This window comes from Leopardus geoffroyi, chromosome B3 (genome assembly GCF_018350155.1).
Source record: "Leopardus geoffroyi isolate Oge1 chromosome B3, O.geoffroyi_Oge1_pat1.0, whole genome shotgun sequence".
NCBI lineage: Eukaryota > Metazoa > Chordata > Mammalia > Carnivora > Felidae > Leopardus > Leopardus geoffroyi.
The window spans coordinates 121489328-121511290 of record NC_059337.1 but is presented as its reverse complement, the minus strand read 5'-3'; the positions used below and the strand labels follow the sequence as shown (position 1 = coordinate 121511290).

Genomic DNA, 21963 nt, shown 5'->3' with positions numbered 1-21963 from the left:
CCCGAGACCCGGGACCCCGGCCCCTGGTTCCTCCAAGCGAGGCCCACCCCAGATCCTTCAGGAGGAGTGGCTCCCAGGGAGGCTGCAGCCTGCCTCTCAGAGTCAGGCCAGAGTCTGGGGGAAAGCAGAGGGAGGGCAGGGAGCCTGTGCCCGCCCCAGGGGCCCAGGCTCCTGCTCACGAGGTGGTGGGGGGACAACCAAACAAAAGCAGGAGCCGGGGCAGCTGCCAAGAGCCCCCACCTGGCAGGGACCCAGGCTCCTCAATGAGGCACGCTCCTCCTCAGGGGGCTGGTCCCCATGGAGCTTCTGATGGCAGGATCCCGCCAAGGCTCTGCACTGCAGGGGACAGAAACTAAATGGAGGCACTCGGCTTTGTCCGCTCCGGGAGCCTTTGTGTCATCCTGTCCCCTCTGGATTTAGAACTGCCAGCACTGGGGCGGCGTGGCGGAGGGGAGGGTTCTGCAGACGGCCCCTCCTCCTCCAGGCAGAGCTCTGGAAAGGGCCTCTCCAGGCTGGGCCCAAGGGGTGTCAGATGCCCCTTGCTGCCACCCTAGAGAGAAACCATGCAGGGGTTTCAAGTGGTGGTCCCTCCCTTTTTCCTCATCTCTCCTTCCCCTTCCCACGCTCTTCAGCTCACAATCCCGGGGTGAGGGTGGAGTGGCCTGGGGTTGGGGCAGACATGGCACAGAGCATGGGGAAACTCCAGGCTCTGGGCCCAGCTTCCCACACATCGGCAGAGCCTGAGGGTGGGAAAGACCTTGAGCCCCAAGCCCTACAGGACTCAATTCTGTCATCGTTAAAATTCAGAAGCATACTAATAGCACGGCAGCTCCCCTCTGCTCCAAGTTCCCCAGATGCTGTGAAGTAAGCAATGAGAGTCCACAAACTACAACCAGAAAAGGCCAATGCACAGCTGGCCCCCGGCCTGACCCAGTGCCCTCACGCCCAACTTCCAGAACAAGGCGGTAGCCCCCGTCCCCAGGATTTATGAGCTAGCTTCTCTAAGACTTAGAAACCCTTAGGCTGGCTTCCAGCAGCCCTCGGAGGAGGAAGTCTAGAGGCCAGCACTGAAGCATACTGCTGAGGACCTCTGTGCCTCAGTTTCCTCATCTGTGAACCCCAGGATGCTCTGGAGGAGCAGAAAGAGCCTGGTGTAGCAATCAGGGGACCCTGGTCAGTCACTAACTCGGGTCACACCCTACACAAGGGTATGACTCAAATCGTGTAGAATCAAAATGAACTCACAATCTTTCAGGAGGTCTAACACAGCCCACTTTTAGTCTAGAAAGAAGACTGTTCTTCCTTGACCACCCCTCCCCCCCAACGAAGCAGCTGGCATGTTTCTAAATAACTGAGTGGCTTCGCCATCTCAAAGGTGTTAAAGGAAGAGGCTAACGAGAAATGTGGTTTAAAGGGCAACATGCTATGTAGACACCGGGGTAGTTGAGGAACTGCTTCAGGAGCATGTTTAGAGGTGGGCACACTGGGCCAGCTGGGGTGGTACACGCGACGGAGACCAGAGGTCTCTTATTTCCCCAACACGGCAAGGTCCAAGTTGTCCTACTGACAAAGCATCAATTAAATTAGCGCCTTCTTCCCCAGGGATGCAGGGAGAGGAGGATGAGAGGAGCGCTGGGCTTCCAGAAGCCCCCTCTCAGGGAGGGACTACATTCGAGACCAGCCCATTCCTTTTCACTCCCAGCCCCTCCCCCATCACACAATCTTCAACACGCACCTCTTTTCCTGCCTCCTCCCCCTTCTGGAAAGGTTCCAGGGCCCAGAACCATAAAAGCGGATGTGTAAGAACTTCCACCAGCTCCCTCGAAAGTTGCAGAAGGGGAGAAACACACACACACACACACACACACGCACACACACATCCCCCAAGATGGACCTGGGCAAGGGTCATCAATCTGAGCAGATCAAGAAGGAAGGGGATGAAGGGGAGCCCAGAGAAGTGTTGCCCAAATAATGAGAAGCCTACCCCTCCCAGGGTGGACCAGGGGCCTCGCCCCAAAAGGAGGGCCTTCCCCAGAGGGCCAAGCCAGCTTTCTAGGGCCCAAGTGGGGTCAGGATTTTCCAGAGGATCCTTAATGCGGAACTTCCGATGCCTGCCCCATGTCCCCCTCAGCAGTGGAGCTGTGAGGCGGCCGTAAACCCGCGTGCAGGGTGCGTGTGAGAGAGGAAAGGGGGGCTCCCCAGGGAGCAGGGGCCCCACCTGGGATGCGTGCAGAGACTTTCCGGTCTGCGCTGCCCGGGGGGCAGGGACACAGGGGTCCGAGACGCCCAGTGAGAAGGGACCCCGGGCCTCGGTCGGAGCACGGCGTGGCCGTGCGGGCCTCTTACCTTCCTTCAGCATCCCCACTTTGAGGCATTTCATGAAGCGGCAGGCCTGGCAGGACTTGCGCCTCCGTTTCGTGATCTCACACTCATTGGTGGCCGGGCAGCTGTACTCGATGTTTCCTGTAACCAGACACAGACAGTCTTGCCACGTGCCCTCCCGGAGCCCCGCCCACCAGCCAAAGGCCGGATGGAGATGGGCCGGCAGGACCTACGACTGCCCCTTATCCCGAGGTTTCCGTAGGGCAGTGGCTCCCACGGTGGGTGCTCGGAGGTCCCCACCACGATGTTCCCGACCCTCTTAAATGCTTAGATCCCAGACCCGGAGGGCGGGGTGGGCCAGGCAGCCACAGCTTTGAAGAAGGGGAGCCCACGGCTTTGAAGGCATCACTGAGCTGGCATTTTACCCCAGGCACAGAACACCTGCTTGCGCTGACCAGAATGTCAGTGCAGGCCACCGGCCCCTATGCCCTCCAGCCGGGGGCCCCAAAGCACGGGCAAAGCCTCCTGGAAGCTCTGGCCCCCCCGGGCCCAGGGCCTGTGTTCCGTGTCCCTCTCTGCACACCCGGGCCACCGCTTGCTGACCTTGAGAGAAATCACTTTCCTCTGAGTCTCAGTCTCCTCGTCTGCAAAGCGGTGTGTAGGATCTCCCACGTGAAAGCAGGAGCAAGGGCATTAAAAATGCTAAAGCACTAGGGCGCCTGGCGGGCTCAGCTGCCAGAGCACGGGACCCCTGATCTCAGGGTGGTTGGGTTCAGGCCCCTTGTTGGGCACAGAGCTTACTTAAAAAAAAAAAAAGTAAAGCACTACTCAACGTAGCCGATTACATAACCACAGCCCTACTACAGAGGGAATTGGTGACTGTTTTCTTGTCTCGCCCCTTGAATGCATTCTAATAATGGCTACCATGAACCTGACCCACGCTCCCAGGAGGCTGTCAGCCCCTCGAAGGCAAACGCTTGTGCTGTTCACCACTCAGTCTCCCAGATACACCGAGATCAGCCCCGGCCATGCAGAAGCCATGCAATAAAAACTTGTGGAATGAGTCACCGACAGAATCCTCATGGCAATCACGCGAGGTCGGTATTGACACTGCCCCCATTTTACAGGAAAGGCTGTGGCTGCCTTTCTAACACAGGGCATAGCGTCTCTCCCACGTCCTCTTACCTGCCTATAATTACTTAACAAATAGGCGTTGTGTAGCTATAAATGTGAAGAGAAAGGCAATGGGAAGGAAAGGGAGGTCCAGTGGAGTAGAGGAGAGAAAGGCAATTGGAAGGTAAAATGCAGCAGTGACCCAGTGCTGTTCTGTTTTTATCTGGTCTTCTCAGCCCCTGTCCCAACTCTGGGAGGCCTGCCAGAGCCTGTGGTTTTCAGAGAACAGACTCTGGACTAGTGCCAACTCCCCTTGCCCACCCCCATCAGATGCCCACCTGAGGGAGCAGGGAGAAGGCTGCCCTCCTAACCCTCTCCTCAGGCCCAGGGACACTCCTCCGAAGCAGGGGTGTTTGTGGGCCCACCTCGCCTAGCAAGGACACTGCCCGGCATGGAGCACCCTCTGAAAGGTCACTCCTGGCCTGAGACAGAGCTTGAAAGGTTAGTTCCAGACCTGCCTGGCCTCGGAATCCCCCCTCTCCCCCCAGCCCCATCCACATGAGCAGTTCCAACAGCTGCCTTTACCGTGCACCTGCTCCCGTGCATGATCGCATGGGTGGTCACTCCTCACAAGGCCCCTCGGAGGTGGGCCCACCAGTGCCCCATTTCACAGGCCCAGCAACTGAGACTAGGGGGTGCTGAAATGAGTTACTGAAGGCCACACAGAGCCCCTGTGCCACCCCTGCACTCCACAAGAAGCTTGGGGAAACCAGACAGGCCCCTCCCTGTTGCCACCCCAGCAGCTGAGGTGGTCTGGAGGAAGTCGGGAGGGTGCTGTCTTCCAGAATCCCTGTGCCTCAGCCTCCCCTTGTGGCCTATGGAAAATACTGACCGTTGGATTTTCTGAGAGCCAGCAGGAACCAAGCTGTGCCCCTGACAAAGGGCTCTGAAGTCATAAAATTGTAGCGCTGCCCCCGATTACAAGGTGAGGGCTCACAAGAGCTTGCTGAGTATTCTCAGCCTCATTTAGTACTGGGGAGGAGACATGACTTGCCTGGGGCACCTTAGATCTCCATCTCTCTACCCACCTCTCTGAATTCCAGCCGCCATCACCTTATCACCTTTCTCCCTCCCATTTCTTGCAGGGCGGGGAGGAGGGTCTAAAAGTCCCCCTCGGTGCAGCAGGGTGGGAGAGGGCAGGAAGGGGAAGGGATAAGGATTCTGTGAGCCCCTCCCCTCTTATCCAGCCCTAACCATTTCTTAGGTCACTGCCTTGTGTGGCTTCTTGGCAAATAATTTCAGTATTTCCAGAAGCACAGTAAACAGGAGAAAAACACAAATATGAATTAATTCATCCAAGTCTATCTTGGTTTAGGAGGCTCTGTAGAGTTTGGTCCCTGCCACCATCCCACCCCCACCCCTCTCTCTCCAGCCTCAATATCCCTACCCCCCCCCACTGTCCCGCATAATCATCAGTTCCTGGAACTCAGTGATAACACAGGCTTCCCGGCCTTTGTTCCAGCTGCTTAGAACAACCCCAGTAAGCTCCCTCCACCACCTCACCTGGCCCGTCTACACCTCCAGGTCCCATGGATACAGGTGCTACTCCCCACCGTCACCTGACTCCTAGACCAGCTCCTCTGGAGTCCAGGCGCTCGGCACACACAGGAGGCGCTCGGTACACGCCGAGAGCCAACACTAACAGGTGCTTCCCATGAAGCAGCTATTGGTGTGCTTTTCACATACTGCACCTTTAATTTTCCCAACAACTCTGGGAGGTAAACATCTTTTCCTCCACCTTATAGATGAGAGCAGAGTCCAGGATGAGTCAGAGCAAGGACTTGAACCCAGATGGTCTGGCTCCAGTCTTGCTCGGAACCACTGTGCAGTGAGCTCACAGGGCCCGTGGCGGCCCTGCGTTCACCTGGCAAGGCAACTCACGCAGTCTCGGGACGCCACTTGCATGCTGCTAGCCGTTCACCTTCACTGGTCTCGGCTGCACAGCCAACCTGTCATCCCTTGAAGGAGGACCGATCCCAGGTTTGGAGGGGCTGTCGCTCCAGCGGGGGGTCAAGAAATGCCTGCGATTTGGCACTGGTGCTCTCCCAGGACAAGAGGGTTGAGCATTAACAACAAGGATAGAACGGTGTTCCTGACCCTGCGCGTGCAAGAGAGAGAGTTCTGATTTTATTTATTTATTTTTGTTCCTTTCAATTTGTTTTATGGCCCTAGCGGCTGGCCGCCAGAAAGCCAGGCTGCTGGCCTTGCCTTGTAATTTCTGTAAGTGCCTCCTCGATAAAGTGATGAGATTAATTCATCAGAATTTCTGTGGTCTCTGGAGGGCAGTCTAGGAGAGCTCAGGAGCAGGGAGGGGCATCTGTGGAACATATACACATACACATACACATATACACACACACTCACCACCAGCTGAAGCCTGGCAGGTTTGGAGGTGGGCCCTCATAGGACAAGGACCTAGCCAATGGCTAGACAGGAGTGTGCCCAGGACAGGCACAGGCAGACACTACTTCAGGTCACCTAACCTCTCTGGGCCCACTTCCTCATCTGTAAAATGGGCATATAGCACATGCCCGTCTTACAAAGTTGTGTGATACAGGGACAGAAAGCACGCACAGGGCTCAGCAGAGTCAATGTGTGGGCAAGCAAGGACTCAAGGCTGTGGTGCTTATTTGTACACGCAGGCAGTGCTGACACGGTAAATTCAGCAGAAGACTCTGGGTAAGTCTTTGACGTGAGGCCAGCCACCCATTCTGACATTTAAGAACACTAAGACTGGCGACCTCCGAGTTGGTGCGTCCGCATTTGTGGCAGGGAAGGGAGGAAGGAATGCTCAGAGCCTGACCTGGGCTTCTGCGTGACCTCTGGCCTCGAGGCAGAGGGGAAATCCCCACCATCGGCTCCTTTGATCCTGTGCCCCAGGAAGGAAACCCCAAGGGCGTCACCATCAGCTGTCTCTGAACAGCTGCAGGGAGTGGGCAGTCCTCTCCCGGGGCTCAGGGGCTCAGGGGCTCAGGGCTGGGGCCGCAGAGCTTAGACAGGGGGCTCCTGGGGGACGCAGGTCTCAGAGGCCGCTGGCTAACATCGGAGCCCGAATGGCCGCCATTTTAGGTCACTGCCGTGGAAGGGCTGGGCCAGTAGTCACTTGGCTCCGCTTCCCTATCTATCTCACTTCTGGGGGACACAGACCATCTCCTTCTGTGGGGCCCACTGTCCTCGACTGTCCACCCTTCCCTCTTCCTTACCTCCTAGCTCCATGATCTCATTCATGCCACTGGCCTGGGCTATCACGTACTTGGTAAGGATGAGCAGCAAGAGGCAGGGCCTGTGCTCACACCCTTTCATCCATCTGCCTGCTGGGTATTTCCACCTGCAAGTCCCTACGGTTCCTCACACCTCCTCAGCCGAACCCATCCTTACCCAGCCGACTCCTCTCATTGTGCTCCTTGTCTCAGCAAAACGATCACTAAACCGCCCCTACCCCCAGCCTCACCTAGATCAGAAACTGAGGCGCATCCTGGATTCTTCCCTCTCCTTTATTCCTTTAAGGTCCTTCTCATCCTACTTCATTCACATTTTGTCCCTCCTTCCCCTATGGCCACAGCTCATCAGTCCCCACACTCACCTCCAGGCACTAGCCTCCTCTGTCTCTAGTTCCCTTTCCAGTCTGACCCCCACACTGCCCCTGGAGGGACGTTAATAATCTTTCTGTGCAAAACTCCATCACGGCACACCCCCTGTCTGAACACACATCCCACAGCCCGATAAATGGCAGCATGGGGCGGGAACTGCCACAGGAGAATGGACAAAGTAAAACCCAGAATAGCCAAAGATGACAAGCCATCGCTTCTCTGCCTTTGGGCTAAGATCAAGTGTAGTATCTAGATGACAAGCCATTTGTACTGCAGAGCCTCAGAAAGCCTCAGGCACCGAAGGCTCGAGATACGGCAGAAGATGTGGTGGGCTTTGGGGCCACAAACTGGGGAATTTGCTGGGAGGACTTGGCTACCATTCCACGTGGCCATCCACAACCCACCCAAGAGAAGCCAGCTTCATCTCTGGAGGCTGTGAGCAAGTTAAGTTCTGGACTCAAGGATCCACTCTACTTCAGGCAGAAGGGAAGCTGAAGCTAAAACTAGGATGCCTGAACAGTGGGACCACCCAGCCCACCCCAAGCCCACTCCCTGAAACCTAGCAGTCTGCACACTCCACACCCCACCCCAAGATGGGAATTTGTAGGGTTCTTCTCTGGGAGAATGCACAGCATCAGAAAGAAGTCCAGCAGATGAAGATCAACCGAGGGAATGCTCCTTCTACCCTCTTTATCCCTATTTGCATTTAAGACAGACAGCGGAGGATTACCAATACATTTTTAAACCTCACAAAGCAATAATCAACATACTATCAACTTGAGAAGAAAAAAAAAAAAAACACACTGCATTCATGAAACAAGAACAGCATGCAATAAAAAGTTTAAAATGTATAAAATGGAGCTCCTAGAAATGAAAAATATGAAAGTCACAAAAGATTCAGAAGAGCTGAGGAGCTGCTACTCCAGAACAGAACAAAAAAAACCAAGAAATGGACGAAGAGACTAGAAAAGATGTAAGAATTAGACAACGGATCCTAGAAGCTCCGCATCAACCATCACAAGTTTTTAAAAGAGAAAAAGGTGGGACAGGAGGTCGTCATGAAGGCAGAAACTGAAGAAGGGAGGGAGGGGGTGGAGGGTGGAAATTTCTAAGACCTGAAGAATATGAGTTTACAGACAAAAAGTCCTGCTGAAAGCCCAGCAGAATAAGTGAATAAAGATCTGGATAAAATTACAGAGGTGAAGAACAAATTAGTAGCTGCCAGGGGTCAGGGAGAGGAGAGCGCGGGCAGTGGTCATGGTATAAAAGGGTAAAGCCAAAGCTCTTCTGTATCTTGACTGTGGGATGGTCACAGGAGTCCATGAAGTGATACAACCGCATAAACTACACACACACACACACACACACACACACACTCAGAGTGTGTACAACCGGTAAAATCTGAATAAGGTGGGCAGATTCCATCAATGGCAATTGCTGATTGTGATACTGTACTGTAGTTACGCAAGATGTTACCTTCGGGGCAAACTGGGTGAAAGGTATTCGGGATCTCTCTGCATCATTTCTTAAAACTGGGTGTGACTCTTCAGTGATCTCAAAACAAAAACATGAAAAAATAAATAATAAAAAGACCTACAACACACAACAGAGGCTTGCGTCGTAAAATTTCAACCAGAGAGGGCAAAGAAAGAAAAGAATCTAAAATTTTTCCGGGAGAGTAACAAAAAACAAGTCAAATACGGAGGATCGAGAATAAGACCGGCCACCATATCTGAAACCATAAGGGGAAAAAGTCCGACACACACACACACACACACACCCCTGTGTGCATCGCCACTTTTTTTCGCTTTGGCACTTATCATGTGACTTCATTTATTTATCTGCTTTGTTCACTGAAGTTTCCCCAGCACCCAGAACCGTGTGCGGAAGTATGAGGTCTCTATATACAGTCTCTAAATGATGACTCCAACTTCTTGACGACAGCACCAGAAACTAAGAAAAGCAGTAACAGGGGGCGGGGGTGGTGGGGTGGAATCACTTAAAGCCAGAATTTTATACCAAGCCAAGATAGAAATCTCGGGGGTGAGGTGAAGGAATGAGTAAGGATATTTCCCTGCTTCCAAGGCATCAACAATTTTACCTCCCCTGCGCCTTTCCAGCACGTGCTCCCCCCAAAATGGAGGAAGCAAAAAGAGGAAGAGGCAGAATCCAGAAAACAGGGGATCCAACCCAGGAGAAGAGTCAAGGACAAGTGGAGAAAGGACTAGCAGGAAGCAAAGACATTTAACCAAAAATTGTGAGGTAACCGTATTCTGACAATGGGAAGACTGGAAATGTGTGTGGTTGGATGGGTTGTATAATTGGAACAAATTCTTCATTGTCCATAACAGGAAGTCAAGAAATAATGCCCAAATTGCCAACTCAGTAAACATAGCTGTAAAATCACATTAGCGACTAAGAAGATAAACGCTAGAAGAAAGTTTTTCTTAAAGGGCTAACTTTGGATCCTGAAGGGAGGAAAGAGAATATATGTGAAGGGCCAAGGACTGTCACTTTTCATTAGGAGACTTACTTATATTTCCATCGTACTTTTTTAAACTGCGTGCACACATTGCTTTGATAAAAAGCTAAAAGTTACCTTAAGAATTAAGTTTAAGAAATTGTCCAACAGCTCCTTATCACATAAAGAATGAAATCTAACCTCCAGGGCAAAGCCTACCAGGCTCATTATGATCTGGCCAACTCTGACCTGTCTGTCCTCATTTTCTTCAACCTGGGCCCTAAGGTGGTAGGTTCCACTAATACCTTTGGAGCCTCCGATCCCTCTCCTACCTCCCTCCACCTGAAACCCTTCCTGGCAAATTCTCCCACAACCTTGAACCTCAGCTCATGATACCCTCTTGCCTTCTGCCCTCGTAGGTTCACAAGCTCCTTCCTGTTTGCCCCCATAGGTCACACCCACCACCTTCCACTTGAAGCAGCCAGCTGGGTGTTGCAGAATCAGGATTTTGTGTGTTGTCCTCCTTCTGAGCTACGTGCTTCCTGGGGATAGAGGTTACTGGGTCTCTCTCACTTTTGTATCTCAAGTACAAAGCAAATAAATTGATGGGGTGCCCAGGTGGCTCAGGTGGTTGACCATCCAACTTTTGATTTCGGCTCAGGTTGTGATCTTCTGGTTTGTGGGTTCAAGCCCTGCGTCAGGCTCCTTGCTGATGCAAAGCCTGCTTGGGATCCTCTCTCTCCTTCTCTCTCTCTCTCTCTCTCTCTGCCCCTCCAGTGCACGAGTGTGCTCTCTCTCTCCCAAAATGAATAAAGAAACTTAAAAAAAAAAAAAAAAAACAAATAAATTGAAAGCAAAACCTCCACTTAAGAGAATCCTAGAACTCAGCAGTGATCCGTCAATTGTCAAATCCAACAGCCTGTTCCAGGCCCCCTATCCTGGTCCTTCCCAATGCAGAGAACACCTAGCTCTTAAGATTTCATCTCCCTTCCCTCTGCAGGGACTCTTACAAGGTCTCTGATCAGTTCTCTATTCACCACATTGACGCCAAGGTGCTTCCGGTAAGAGTGCATCATTATTCTATGTAGCATCAAGAAAGGAAGCAATTCTGCCAATCAAACTACAACTGTGCTTCCTTGCCACTAGCATTTCCGTGTGTGTTCGCATTAAAAGATCTCTTTGAGATTTACTTAGAGATAGGATCGTACAGCATCCTTGTGCATACACGGAAGAGAAAATAGAAGAAAAACAAATCAAAGGTGTCGCCAAAACTTCTCCAAGTGCAATTCTCCTGAAAGATTCTTGATCAAAGTCATTGTTTTTGCGTTTTCCCACAGAATCGTCCTCTCTGCCAATAAGGGAGCCAACCATGCTGTGCTTCTGAAGAATGTCCATTATCATCTAGGGGGTTACCTCCCAGGTCACTGGCCCCTTTCTGCAAGTTCTGATGTGCATGTGAGGGCAGGGTCAACCACATGGAGTAACCAGCACATAGCCCAATTCAGAGAGGTTGGGTGGGGGGGGGGGGGGCAGTGCATGTTGAAACTGACGCAAAATGGTACTTCTCAGTCTCCTTCCAAGGCTCTTACTTCCTTTCCCTTCACTAGGTCCTTCCTCTTGCCCCCCCTCACCCCCACCCCTGGCCCCTCTCCTTCAGAAAAGCTTTCTCTAGAAAAAACTCTCCTGGAGGGCATGTTGCATCAGATGGCTTTGCCCCCCCCCCCCCCCACAGTCTCAGATTAGCAACCTGGGTGGGGCTGGAAATTTGCATTTCCAACAGGCTCCCAGGTGCTTCTCCTCTGGGAACCACACTTTGAGAACCACTGCTCTAGAGGATCTCATTAGATCCCCAAACCCCACTCAGCTAACTCTCTGGAGCCCTAGGCCCCGAGTTCCAACTCTCCAGAGTAAAACCTGTGAACTGATCAAACTCAACATATCCCAAACTTTGTTCATTGTCCCAACCCCTTACCCCTTTGTCCTTGTCCCAGCCTATCCTTCTCCCATTAGGAATATTCTTCTTTCTTGGTTTCCTTGCCGTCAAATAACCTCGCCAGCCCCCTAGCAGCCTAAATTTGAAACCTAAGGGGCAGTCTCAATCCAGCCACTGTTCATTTTATACTGAATCCACTTCCAGAAGTTTCTCAAGTCCAACCTCTCCTTTTAACCCTTCTGCCACTGCTGGCTTGGATGCCTCCAAATGGATGGGCTATGAGAATCCGCTTCCTAACCGGACTGCCTGCCCCTAGACTCTCCCACGTCCAGACCATCTTCCCCGAATTACCTTGCCAGAATTAACTTGCTAAAATGAGATCTCATTAATTCTCTGCTCAAAAACCTTCACTGGCTTCCTGTTGCCAAGCACAAGCAGCAAAAACAATTATTATCTATTTAAGAGTTATATGCCAGGCACTAAAAACTTCACGTGCATGACTCATTTGATGTCTGCAATCTGCAATGACGTTCCAGCACCAGAACTGCTTATCAGCCCCGTTACTCCCATTTCATTGACTGGGAAATTAAAGCCCAGAGAAACTATGTAACTTTACCAAGATGACCAAGAAAGAAATTGTCAAATTGGGATTCTAAGACAGGTCACACACCCTCGAATCTTGGTGTTACTCCATACTCTTCCTTCACAAAGCCTCCGAAGCCTGTGCCATCCAGCCTCCCGCTGGTTTCCCCACCAGCCCGTCCTCTGCAACCGAGCTCCCCCCCCCCACCCCCCGGCAGAGCGCATCTGCTCCTCTGGGCCCCCGACTCCTGTTCTTTCTGCCAGGCATGCTCACCTTTCCCTCCTGTTTGCATGGAATTCCTCGGAGATGCCCTCCACCCCCCCCCCCCCCCCCCCCCCCGCCAGGCTCTGTCTCACCTGACTTGCACTCTGGCTGTGATGTGGTCTTTCTCTCATTTCCCCCAGTGCCCTGCAGACAGCAAACTGTTGGCAGGTTTCATTGACTCTTTTCATACAGATGAGGAAACTGAGACCAGACGACACAAGTCCCTGCCCAAGGTCAGCCGGCTGGTCAGTAGCCGGGCTGGGATAGCGACCTGGTCCCGACCCCCACTCACTCCTAGCTCTGTCTCTGCAGCCCCCTTGCCTCGTGCCCCGTGGGATCCCCGGCCTCATTCTCCAGGACAAAAGGCCTGGAGGTGGTTCAAGGCAGGATAACCCATCAATCATCTCCCTGCCCCTTCCTTGGGGAGTTTCTTTCCAAGTCTGCATCTGGGCCCCTGGTGAACAAACAGAAGCAGCGCCTGCCAGGCCTTCTTTCTTACTTGCTCTCATCTGAAGTCACAGACCCAGGAGCTGCTCCAGGGGCCTCCTGGTGACCTGCTAAGTTGGCCTCATGCCCTGGGGATGTAGGGAGGGCTACAGGGTGGCTTTACCCTCCCCTCAGCAATGTGCGTTCATTTATTCATCAGTGGCTTCCACTTCCAGAAGAAAATCCAAGTACAGCATGCACCAAGACTCCCCCCCACCACCCAGACCCGGGACTTGGCCAGCCTCCCCTCCCCAGCCCCATCTCCTTCCCTGTCTCCCTCACTCACACCAGCCACACTGGCCCTCTTTCTGGTCCTGAAGCACATCAGCTGTTTCCTCCACCTGGAGCGCTGGCCCCAGGATTCTTCCACATGCTTTGCCTTATCTTAGAAGTCATTGGGGCGCCTGGGTGGCGCAGTCGGTTAAGCGTCTGACTTCAGCCAGGTCACGATCTCGCGGTCCGTGAGTTCGAGCCCCGCGTCAGGCTCTGGGCTGATGGCTCGGAGCCTGGAGGCTGTTTCCGATTCTGTGTCTCCCTCTCTCTCTGCCCCTCCCCCTCCCCCGTTCATGCTCTGTCTCTCTCTGTCCCAAAAATAAATAAAAAACGTTGAAAAAAAAAAATTAAAAAAAAAAAAAAAAGAAGTCATCTTCTCAGCATAGCCTTCCCCATCTTCTGTCTAAATTAGACCCCTCTCGTCTCATCATTGGCTCTTCTCTTTCACAGCACCTGCCTCAAGTCTGTCACGATGCATCTTTACCCGCTATCGTGTTTTCTGTCTGTCTTTCCCCCCAGACGGCAACCCCATGGGGTAGGGGCCCTTGATCCACTCTCAACCCAGCTCCCAATACAGTGGTTGGGACTCAACCAATATTCAACAAAGAACTGAGTAACGGCTTCATAAGCTCAAGCGTAAGGCAGGCGTGTCCCCCAAACACTGTCCTTTAGAAAAGAAGTCACTTAATATCTGAGACTTTGTGACATCTCAGAACAGAGGTGCTATGTCCACCACCTCATATCGACCAACTGCTCCAAGACCTCAATCAACGCCGATCGTCCAACTGAATCAGTAACAAGGGGGTAAAGAGACTTCACGCAAACTTAGTTATTCCCGGGAATCTGACCTCACATGTTGAGTGTCAAAAGCAGTAGAGTACCTCATACACTGTGGAAATCGTGCTTATACATCGACACAAATAGAAAAGAACTGCTCTGATGGTCTAGGAACTATACTTACGGCTCCAAAATGACATTTTTAGAAGCACACACATACTCCCAAAGTTTTAAGTAACTAAGACAGGAGTAAAGACAGGGTGCTCTGAAACACTGTTGAATGACTCAGGAAGTGGCCCTAGCAAAGGCAAAGACACTTTAGTCAAAGGTCTGTGTGACAAGTTTGATAACTTCGCTTCACAAAATGCGAACAGAGGGGCGCCTGGGTGGCTCAGTCAGTTAAGCGTCCGACTTAGGCTTAGGTCATGATCTCGCCGTCTGTGAGTTCAAGCTGTGTCGGGCTCTGTGCTGACACATCAGAGCCTGGAGCCTGCTTCAGATTCTGTATCACCTTCTCTCTCTGCCTCTCCCCTGCTCATGCTGTCTCTCTCAAAAATAAAAAATAAACATTAAAAAAAATAATAAAATATTTTAAAAAGCAAAACGTGAGTAGAAAAAAGTTTTTCAAAAAATACGGTATTTTTACATAATGTTATTTGAAGTATACAAGTATAACTAAAATTAACACATTGTTTTAAGTAGACATTTGACTATTTTATCTAGATCCCTGCAAGTTTCCACAGGCAAACTGGCCAAACTAGTTTGTCCTCGTGGGGAATACGGGGGATCGCTTTGGGGGGACCACCTTCCATGTGGACACACCGAGAACTTCCTAGGCACCAGGCACTGTGGGAGAACATGGGGTTTGGTGAAAATCAAAGTAAACGTAACCCTTGTTCCCTAGGAACTTAGCATCTCCCTGGGGACCCAGTCAGAACATGGCAAGAACCATGCAGGATGGTAACTGTTATCGATGTGCTGGCAGAAGGTATTCAGGAGCACCCAGGAGGGGCACTATCTATGTCAGATGAGAGGGCTCGGAAGTGGAAAAAGGCTTCCCCAGAGGAAACGCCAGCTATCTGGAGACCTAAGGACAAAAGTAGGGCCTGGAGGTTGGGGGAGGCAGAGTAAGGAGAAGAATGTATACAAAGTCTAGAAAGTGATGGTGTGTGACGAGGTCTGGGAACTGGAAAACAGAGCAGTCAGGCGGACCCGCAGCCCACTAGGGAGCATGGCAGGGGATAAAGTTACCAGGACAATGTGGGGCAATCCCCAAGGACATCCTCAATCTCGCTCTGGAGCCATGGCTTACCCATAAGCAAGACAGGAGACCGACACGTTCAGACATTGGTTCAGAAAGGTCTCCCAGGCAGCACAGAAGAAAACAGACGGGGAAGGGGCGATCCTGGCAGCCAGGAGACCAGACTGGAAGCCACAGTGGTCGGTGGTGGCCCGGAACAGAGCAAGGCGAACAGAGAGACGCATTAGGCCAAGGGACATGAAGGAAGGAGATGGAACTGGACATGACTGTGGGGACGTTGGTCTGGGATGGGGGGCAGGAAGTCGAGTTCCGGGTTAAGACCCACTTCTGGCCTGCACACCAGGGAACCGACAACTGGGACACAAGGAGAGACGTCTAAGGGCAGGTAGGACTTGTTGCGTTTGGGTGCTTCCAGAACATCCAAGTGGAAATGTTTTGTAGGTGCTGAAGGCTCTGGAGCGCAACGGGGAGGCTGAACTGGGATTCATTCATCACAAGCCCAGGCAGGAGCAGCTACAGATACAGGGCAGTAAAGCGGGTCAAGAACTGAGAAGAGGAAGGGAAAGGGGGGCTGGAAGCTGGAAGTTGAGAGGGTGTGGGTATCGTTTTGTTTTCTTTGTCTTAGATTGCAGATACCACAAGTCTTTCAATGCAGAAGGGAGGAGGCTAGGAAGTGAGAGGGTAAAAGAGAGGAGATAGTGGGTAGGAGGGTCTCCAGAAGTGGGGCGGGGATGGATTCACCCAGAGCCTGGGGCAGGAGACCATCCCTTGCAAGGGGCAGTGGGTAGTTCGGCTGGCAACAACTGAAGACATTCCCATCAAGGGCTTCCAGTTTCCCAATGGAACAGGAGGCAGGGTGACACGGTCAAGGTTTGGGGATATGTCTTGGAAAAGTCCCCCAGGTGGCTCCCTAAAAGGCCACTTCATCAGTTTGGTACTCATTACAAAGGTTTTCATTACTGTGAGGTCAGTATCATAGTCCAGAAAGGAGCTCCATCTCTCAGGGCCAGACTCACATTGGCCAAATTCCAAAACCTGACATATAAGCCCAGGGATACACATTCAAGTACAAAGAGAAACTGATGTGCCTAACCTACAAGATCATTCTAAGCAGAAGACCTGGGGGGGCGCGGGGGCGGGGGGGGGGGGGGTGGTGACTAGATCATAATCAGAAAGATGTTAATCACATCAACTGAATGTTTAATGACATCAGTCTGTCCCCAGGCTGACTCCCTTTTGGTAGGAGTGGTGCCTTTGTCAAAGTCTGCCTCCTTTTTCCACGCCTGGCGGGGGTGGGTAGGGGGCTGATCAATCCTCTTTGATGAGCACATTTTTTTCCCCCTTAGATATGCTAGTAAATTCAGTCAGGTTGAGGATTATCTCCTTAGCTGTGGAGCCACTGTGTCCCTTCGGGAAGGTGCCTTTTTTGCGTCTAAGCTCATCTGTTCTTGGTGTCCTCACCATCTCCAGAATGGAAGACAAACTCCCTTTCACACAGAATCGGGCAGGCAAAGTTACACTAAACACTGAACGTGCACTACTAGGGGTTTGATCCTAAGCCCCAGGAGGACAGAGGGACTGTACCTACCTTGTTCAATGCTGTAGTGCAGGAGAGCGCACATTTTTTCTGTAAAGGGCCAGACAGGAAATGTTTTAGGCAGGCTTTGTGGCATCCTGCTGTTGGAGCACCAAAGCAGCCAGGTTCTACGTGAACGAATAGGTGTGGCAGTGTCCTAATCCAACTTGATTGACAAAAGCAGGCTTCAGCCTGTAGGCTATTCTCAGCCCACCTCTCCCGGCCCCTTCCCCCAGCCCCACAGTGCTCCCACCTAGCACAGCCAAGCACGCAGAGCGTACTCAATAAATGTTTATAGAAAAGAAATGGCTGGGGGTCCCTGGCTGGCTCAGTCGGTGGAGTGTGCGACTCTTGATCTTGGGGTTGTGGGTTCGAGCCCCACGCTGAGTGTAGAGGTTAAAAATAAAATCTTAAAAAAAAAAGAACAGCGGTCTGAGGGTTTTTTCCTCAAGTCTACCATGACATCCTTGTTTCTATAAACTTCTTTCCATATTGAGGTAAGCATGGAATTGAGAGATTGAAGGGATCTAAGGAGACAGAATATGAGCTAGCATGACTTTAGAGCTTTGTCCAAGCATTTATATCAATTCGTGAATGGATGAGAGGCCCTCAGTCCAAGTTATCAGGCTTTTAAAACATGGCCTGAATATCCTCTTTGTTTTTTTTTTTTTTTTTTCAGGTTTATTTAGAGAGAGACAGAGTGGGGGAGGGGCAGAAAGAGAGGAAGAGAGAGAGAATCCCAACCAGGCTCTGCGCTGTCGGCCAGGAGCCTGACGCGGGGTTCTCACTCACAAACTGTGAGATCATGACCTCAGCTGAAGTCAGACACTTAACCGACTGAGCCACCCAGGATGCGCAGACGCTTAGGGGACTGCACCCTGGTTTGGAGCCTTAGGCTGGGCCTGCAAACTCACTCAGCTCTCAGCTTTAGACGCCAGGGTCCGGAGGGCAGGTGCTATGGTCTTTCTCTCCTGCCCCCCACCAGTACCTCTCTCAGAACACTCACACGGTACCCGCTGGTCTTTGTGAGGCTGTCCAATTATTGGTCTTCCTTTTTATACTTTAACTATGTTTCCACATTTTCTACAACCATTATGTCCAGAAACAACAAAGTCAAAATCCACGTTAGAACAAAACCAAAGACTTAATGAAATGACTAGAGCAAACCATCAGCTTTACAGTGTACTTTTCCAGGTTCTAAACAGAAACCTCTTCCCGGTCCTAAAGGAGAACCAGAACTTGTGACAAAGGAAAGAGACAAGAGCAGCTGAGCTCTGAATGCACGAGATGCTGCTCTTTGTCCTCTGACTTCTAGGAAAAGATCATTATCCTCTTTGTGGAGCAAATAATTAAGACTGTTTACAAATCCTTCAAGTGGGCTTTTGAAGTGCTGAGGGCACTCTTAGCGCCCGGGCCTCTGCCTCTGCGGAGGGAGAGCAGGGTTTCTGAGTCTGCCCCAGCCTCTACTTTCAGAAAATCTGATCCAGAACCCTCCAGAACCCTCAGTGAAGAACCACATGGAGTGAAGAAAACGGGATTGCTTCCTAAAAAGCAATTTTTCAAAAGCTGACCTCAAAGAATCTAAAAAATAATGGCAATCTTACCGAGACCATTTCCTGATCTGGGAAGAAAACAGTTGCCGTCTCAGTAACTTAAACTGGTGGAAACATGTCATGTTTATTTGTCAGATATCCAATGATACAGATTGGCTCTCAGACTGGAGGTTTTCAACCCTGGCGGAGGCCGGAGACTCACAATTAATCACACAGTGCTTTTCAAATTCCGAGATTCCAGGGTGTCCTCCCAGACTCAGGAGTGTGAAGCTGGCAGGGACTGAAATGTGTGCGCGCACCGTGCTAGAGTCTAGCACAGTGCCTGATGTGAACACACTCCGTAAACGCTCGCTAAAAGCAGTGCGTATCATGGCTCCTTCTCAGGAAGGTGTAAAGAACCCGAGTCTGGGGTTCTAGGAAAATGTAATTTTAACTGCTTCACTCTTTGGTACTGGTTGAATTTTTACCTTTTTTTTTTTAAGGGTTCATTTAAAAAAATAACTATTATCTGTAACTAAGATAGCCAAAATAATTTAAATCCTAAATCAAAATATACCGTTTTACTTATATCTACGTAATTACAAAAGCCCGCCGTGTACGATAAAACAAAGTGTGTGTGTCTTAGTAATAATACCGTCGTAAGTAATATCGTAAAAGTGAAAATCATACCCGCAAGCATTTATTTAGCACTTACAAAGCACCAGGCAATATTATAAGTGCTTTGTACATACCAACTCACTCTTCTTTTAACATCTCTATGTGAAGAAGGAATGAGAGCATCGCACCTTACCGAGAAGGACATGAACCCAGAGGGAAACCGAGGCAGCATGCCCAGGGGCATCTAAGCCGTAACGGATGGTGCTGTCTGATCCAGGAACCCGCTGGACAACCACTACACCACAATGTCTCAACTAACAGGGAGAACTGGAAACATGGCCAATCTTAAGGCCCTCAACTAATTTAATGAATAAATAGTCACAAGAAATTTAAACAAATATTTGTTGAACGAAGACACGGAGAGTCATCCCAGGAAAGCTCAACCTGACTCTTCCAAAAATGAAATGGGAAAGGGGGGGAGGGAAGACACCCTGAGGACAGCCAGGCAGGGCCAAGGGATGGGATAGGTGTCCCTGGGTTTGGTCCAGCCTGGCTGCAGTTTCTGTCCCAGTGGAATGGCATCACCCCACTTCAGTTCCATGCACGAGGGGGGCTGTTTGTCCATCCACAATCAACAGCACCTACAGCAATGGCTGGTGCTTAGTGGGTGCTCAGTGGACTCCTGACGAAACGAATGGCCCAAGTGCTCTGCGCATGGCCTCCTGCAGTAACACCCTTGGCTACCATGTGCCAGGTTCATTCCTCTGGCTGGACCCTGTGCCATGAACTTGATAACAGCTCTGGGAGAGTGTTCTCATCATCATCCGCCATTTAACTCAGGGTGACTTTCCAGAGGCCACTCACCAAGGCTCTTGCACACCTTCATAGGAATCAATCACTCACATACCCTCTGAAAGAGGCCGCCACCCTCGCTTGTGGCCATCAGAGCACGATTCAGCTGCCACACAGGCGCACTGCAACAGCCCTTGAAGACAGGCCATGCGGGGATCAGACAGAGTGAGTGGGTTTCCCTTGCTCTGATGGCCTGGCTCTTTCCCAATTGAGAAAATATTTGTGTTTCATTTGTGCCCTTAAAAGATCAAAACAACAACTCTTTGTATAGCAAGGAAGTCTGGAACTGCAGGGTAAAATAACATGATTTTCTCCCCCAAAAAGCAGCTCGTTAGGGACACGCTCTTGACCGTGTTCCCCACACCAGTGAGAGGCGCATGCACAGTGCATTTGTGTGGGGTTTCCCGGGGTTTTCTGGGGCACCACAGGGGAGTGCCTGCGTGTCAACGACAGTGCTGGAGTTAGAGTCTCGTGGGGAATCCCGAATGAGAAACCCTGAGAGGCGGGAAAGGGGCTCTACCAAACCCCCGCTGTAGCCGCTCGGGGACCGACCCGGCAGCTGGCGGGAATCACCGGGTTTCCCCGCTGCACCTGCAGGCAAGGGCGCCCCTGCCCGCGCCCACCCAGCCCCTGCCCTGCCTTCACGCACCTTGGATGGTCCTCTTGAAGAAGGCCTTGCAGGCCTCGCAGGAGGCCACGCCGTAGTGGTAGCCGGAGGCAATGTCCCCGCACACGAGGCACAGGCGCTTGGGGATGGCGTTGAGCATGTACTCGCACTTGATGGCCGAGTCCTCCATGAGGCCGCTGGCACAGTCCTCGTAGCTCTTGCGGCACGGGGTGCCGCCCAGCCCGGCGCCTGCGAACATGGGCGGCGAGTCCAGACCGTTGGCGTGGGCGCCCAGGGCCAGGCCGAAGCCCCCGCTGGCGTCGGACGAGCCGCTGGGGCTGTGGTGGCTGAGGGCGTCGATGCCCGAGGACGGGCTGGACGGCTCTGTCTTGATGAAGGAGCCGCAGCTGGAGCCCAGGTGCCGGTCGTCTGCGGACATTCTGTTCAGCAGCCTGCGGACACAGAGCACGGACAAGTCAGCTCCGCGGAGGGTGCGGTGGGTGTGACGCCGGACCCAGGAATTAGCTCTGGGCTCCGGGCACCGAGTGGGCGGGGCGGCTGGGAGGGGCTCAACGCTAAGGCGTTGGTGAGATAAAATGCTGGCCCAGAAGGTCAATTGGTCAGGACACTGCACAGCCCAGAGCAAGTTTCTGGCATTACCCCCCAGAACTTTCTGAGTCCTCAAAGAGAAAACTAGGGTTTTATTTTATTTTACTTTATTTTATTTATTATTATTATTTTTTTTTTTTGAGAGAGAGAGAGCACAAATGAGGCAGAGGGAGAGGGAGACAGAATCCCAAGCAGGCTTCACACCCAGGGTGCAGCCTGACACGGGGCTTGATCCCCTGACCGCTGAGATCATGGCCTGAGCCACAATCAAGAGTCTGACATTCAACCCACTGAACCACCCAGGCGTCCTTTAAAAAACTACGTCTGGGGGCGCCTGGGTGGCGCAGTCGGTTGAGCGTCCGACTTCAGCCAGGTCACTATCTCACGGTCCGTGGGTTCGAGCCCCGCGTCAGGCTCTGGGCTGATGGCTCAGAGCCTGGAGCCTGTTTCCGATTCTGTGTCTCCCTCTCTCTCTGCCCCTCCCCTGTTCATGCTCTGTCTCTCTCTGTCCCAAAAATAAATAAATGTTGAAAAAAAAAACCAAAAACAAAACTACGTCTGATCGATAAACTTTAGATTAGGCACCCCAGCTCTCTGCAAATTGCTGGCATAAGGGTGACAGACAAAATAGCTGGCCAATCTTCCTGCACAACAAAAGCACGTGGTGGCTATGGCTGAAAGTCTGAGCGTGCTAGGCCCTGGCGCAGACCCCCTCAGTACTGTGACCTGATAACCCATTTCACCCAGCTCCACTGAGGCATTGGGTAGGTCCAAGCTTGGTGCTTCCCCAACATGCCGCCATCACTGAGACTGGGACCAGACACACCACCAAGGCACCTGGCCAGGGCAAGAGGCAGGGCTGGTGGCAAAAGCTGCTCTCTGGGGTTTGCCTCTGGCCCAGGGCACATCTGGAAGGTGGCTCCAGGCCCCCTCCCCCTCCCCGTCCCTAACCCTTCAGCAGGCTGGCTTCCCAGCCCCACCCGGCCCCAGAGACTGTGTCTCCAGGAAGTGACATGAGGGGGCCCCTTCCAGCCTTAGGTCCTCGC

The 21963-nt window shown here is 51.9% G+C and overlaps 1 protein-coding gene across 2 annotated transcripts in view; it reads right to left on the bottom strand.

The window, feature by feature from the left end:
- Positions 1-21963, bottom strand: part of ESRRB (estrogen related receptor beta) — a 173632-nt gene that overhangs the window by 36950 nt on the left and 114719 nt on the right. For both annotated transcript variants that reach the window (XM_045451611.1, XM_045451609.1), the window contains exons 2-3: positions 20351-20760; positions 2347-2463 (exon numbers count right to left, since the gene is read on the bottom strand). In XM_045451611.1, coding sequence (XP_045307567.1) covers positions 2347-2463; positions 20351-20760 — 527 coding nt within the window. The remainder of the gene's footprint in view (positions 1-2346; positions 2464-20350; positions 20761-21963) is intronic.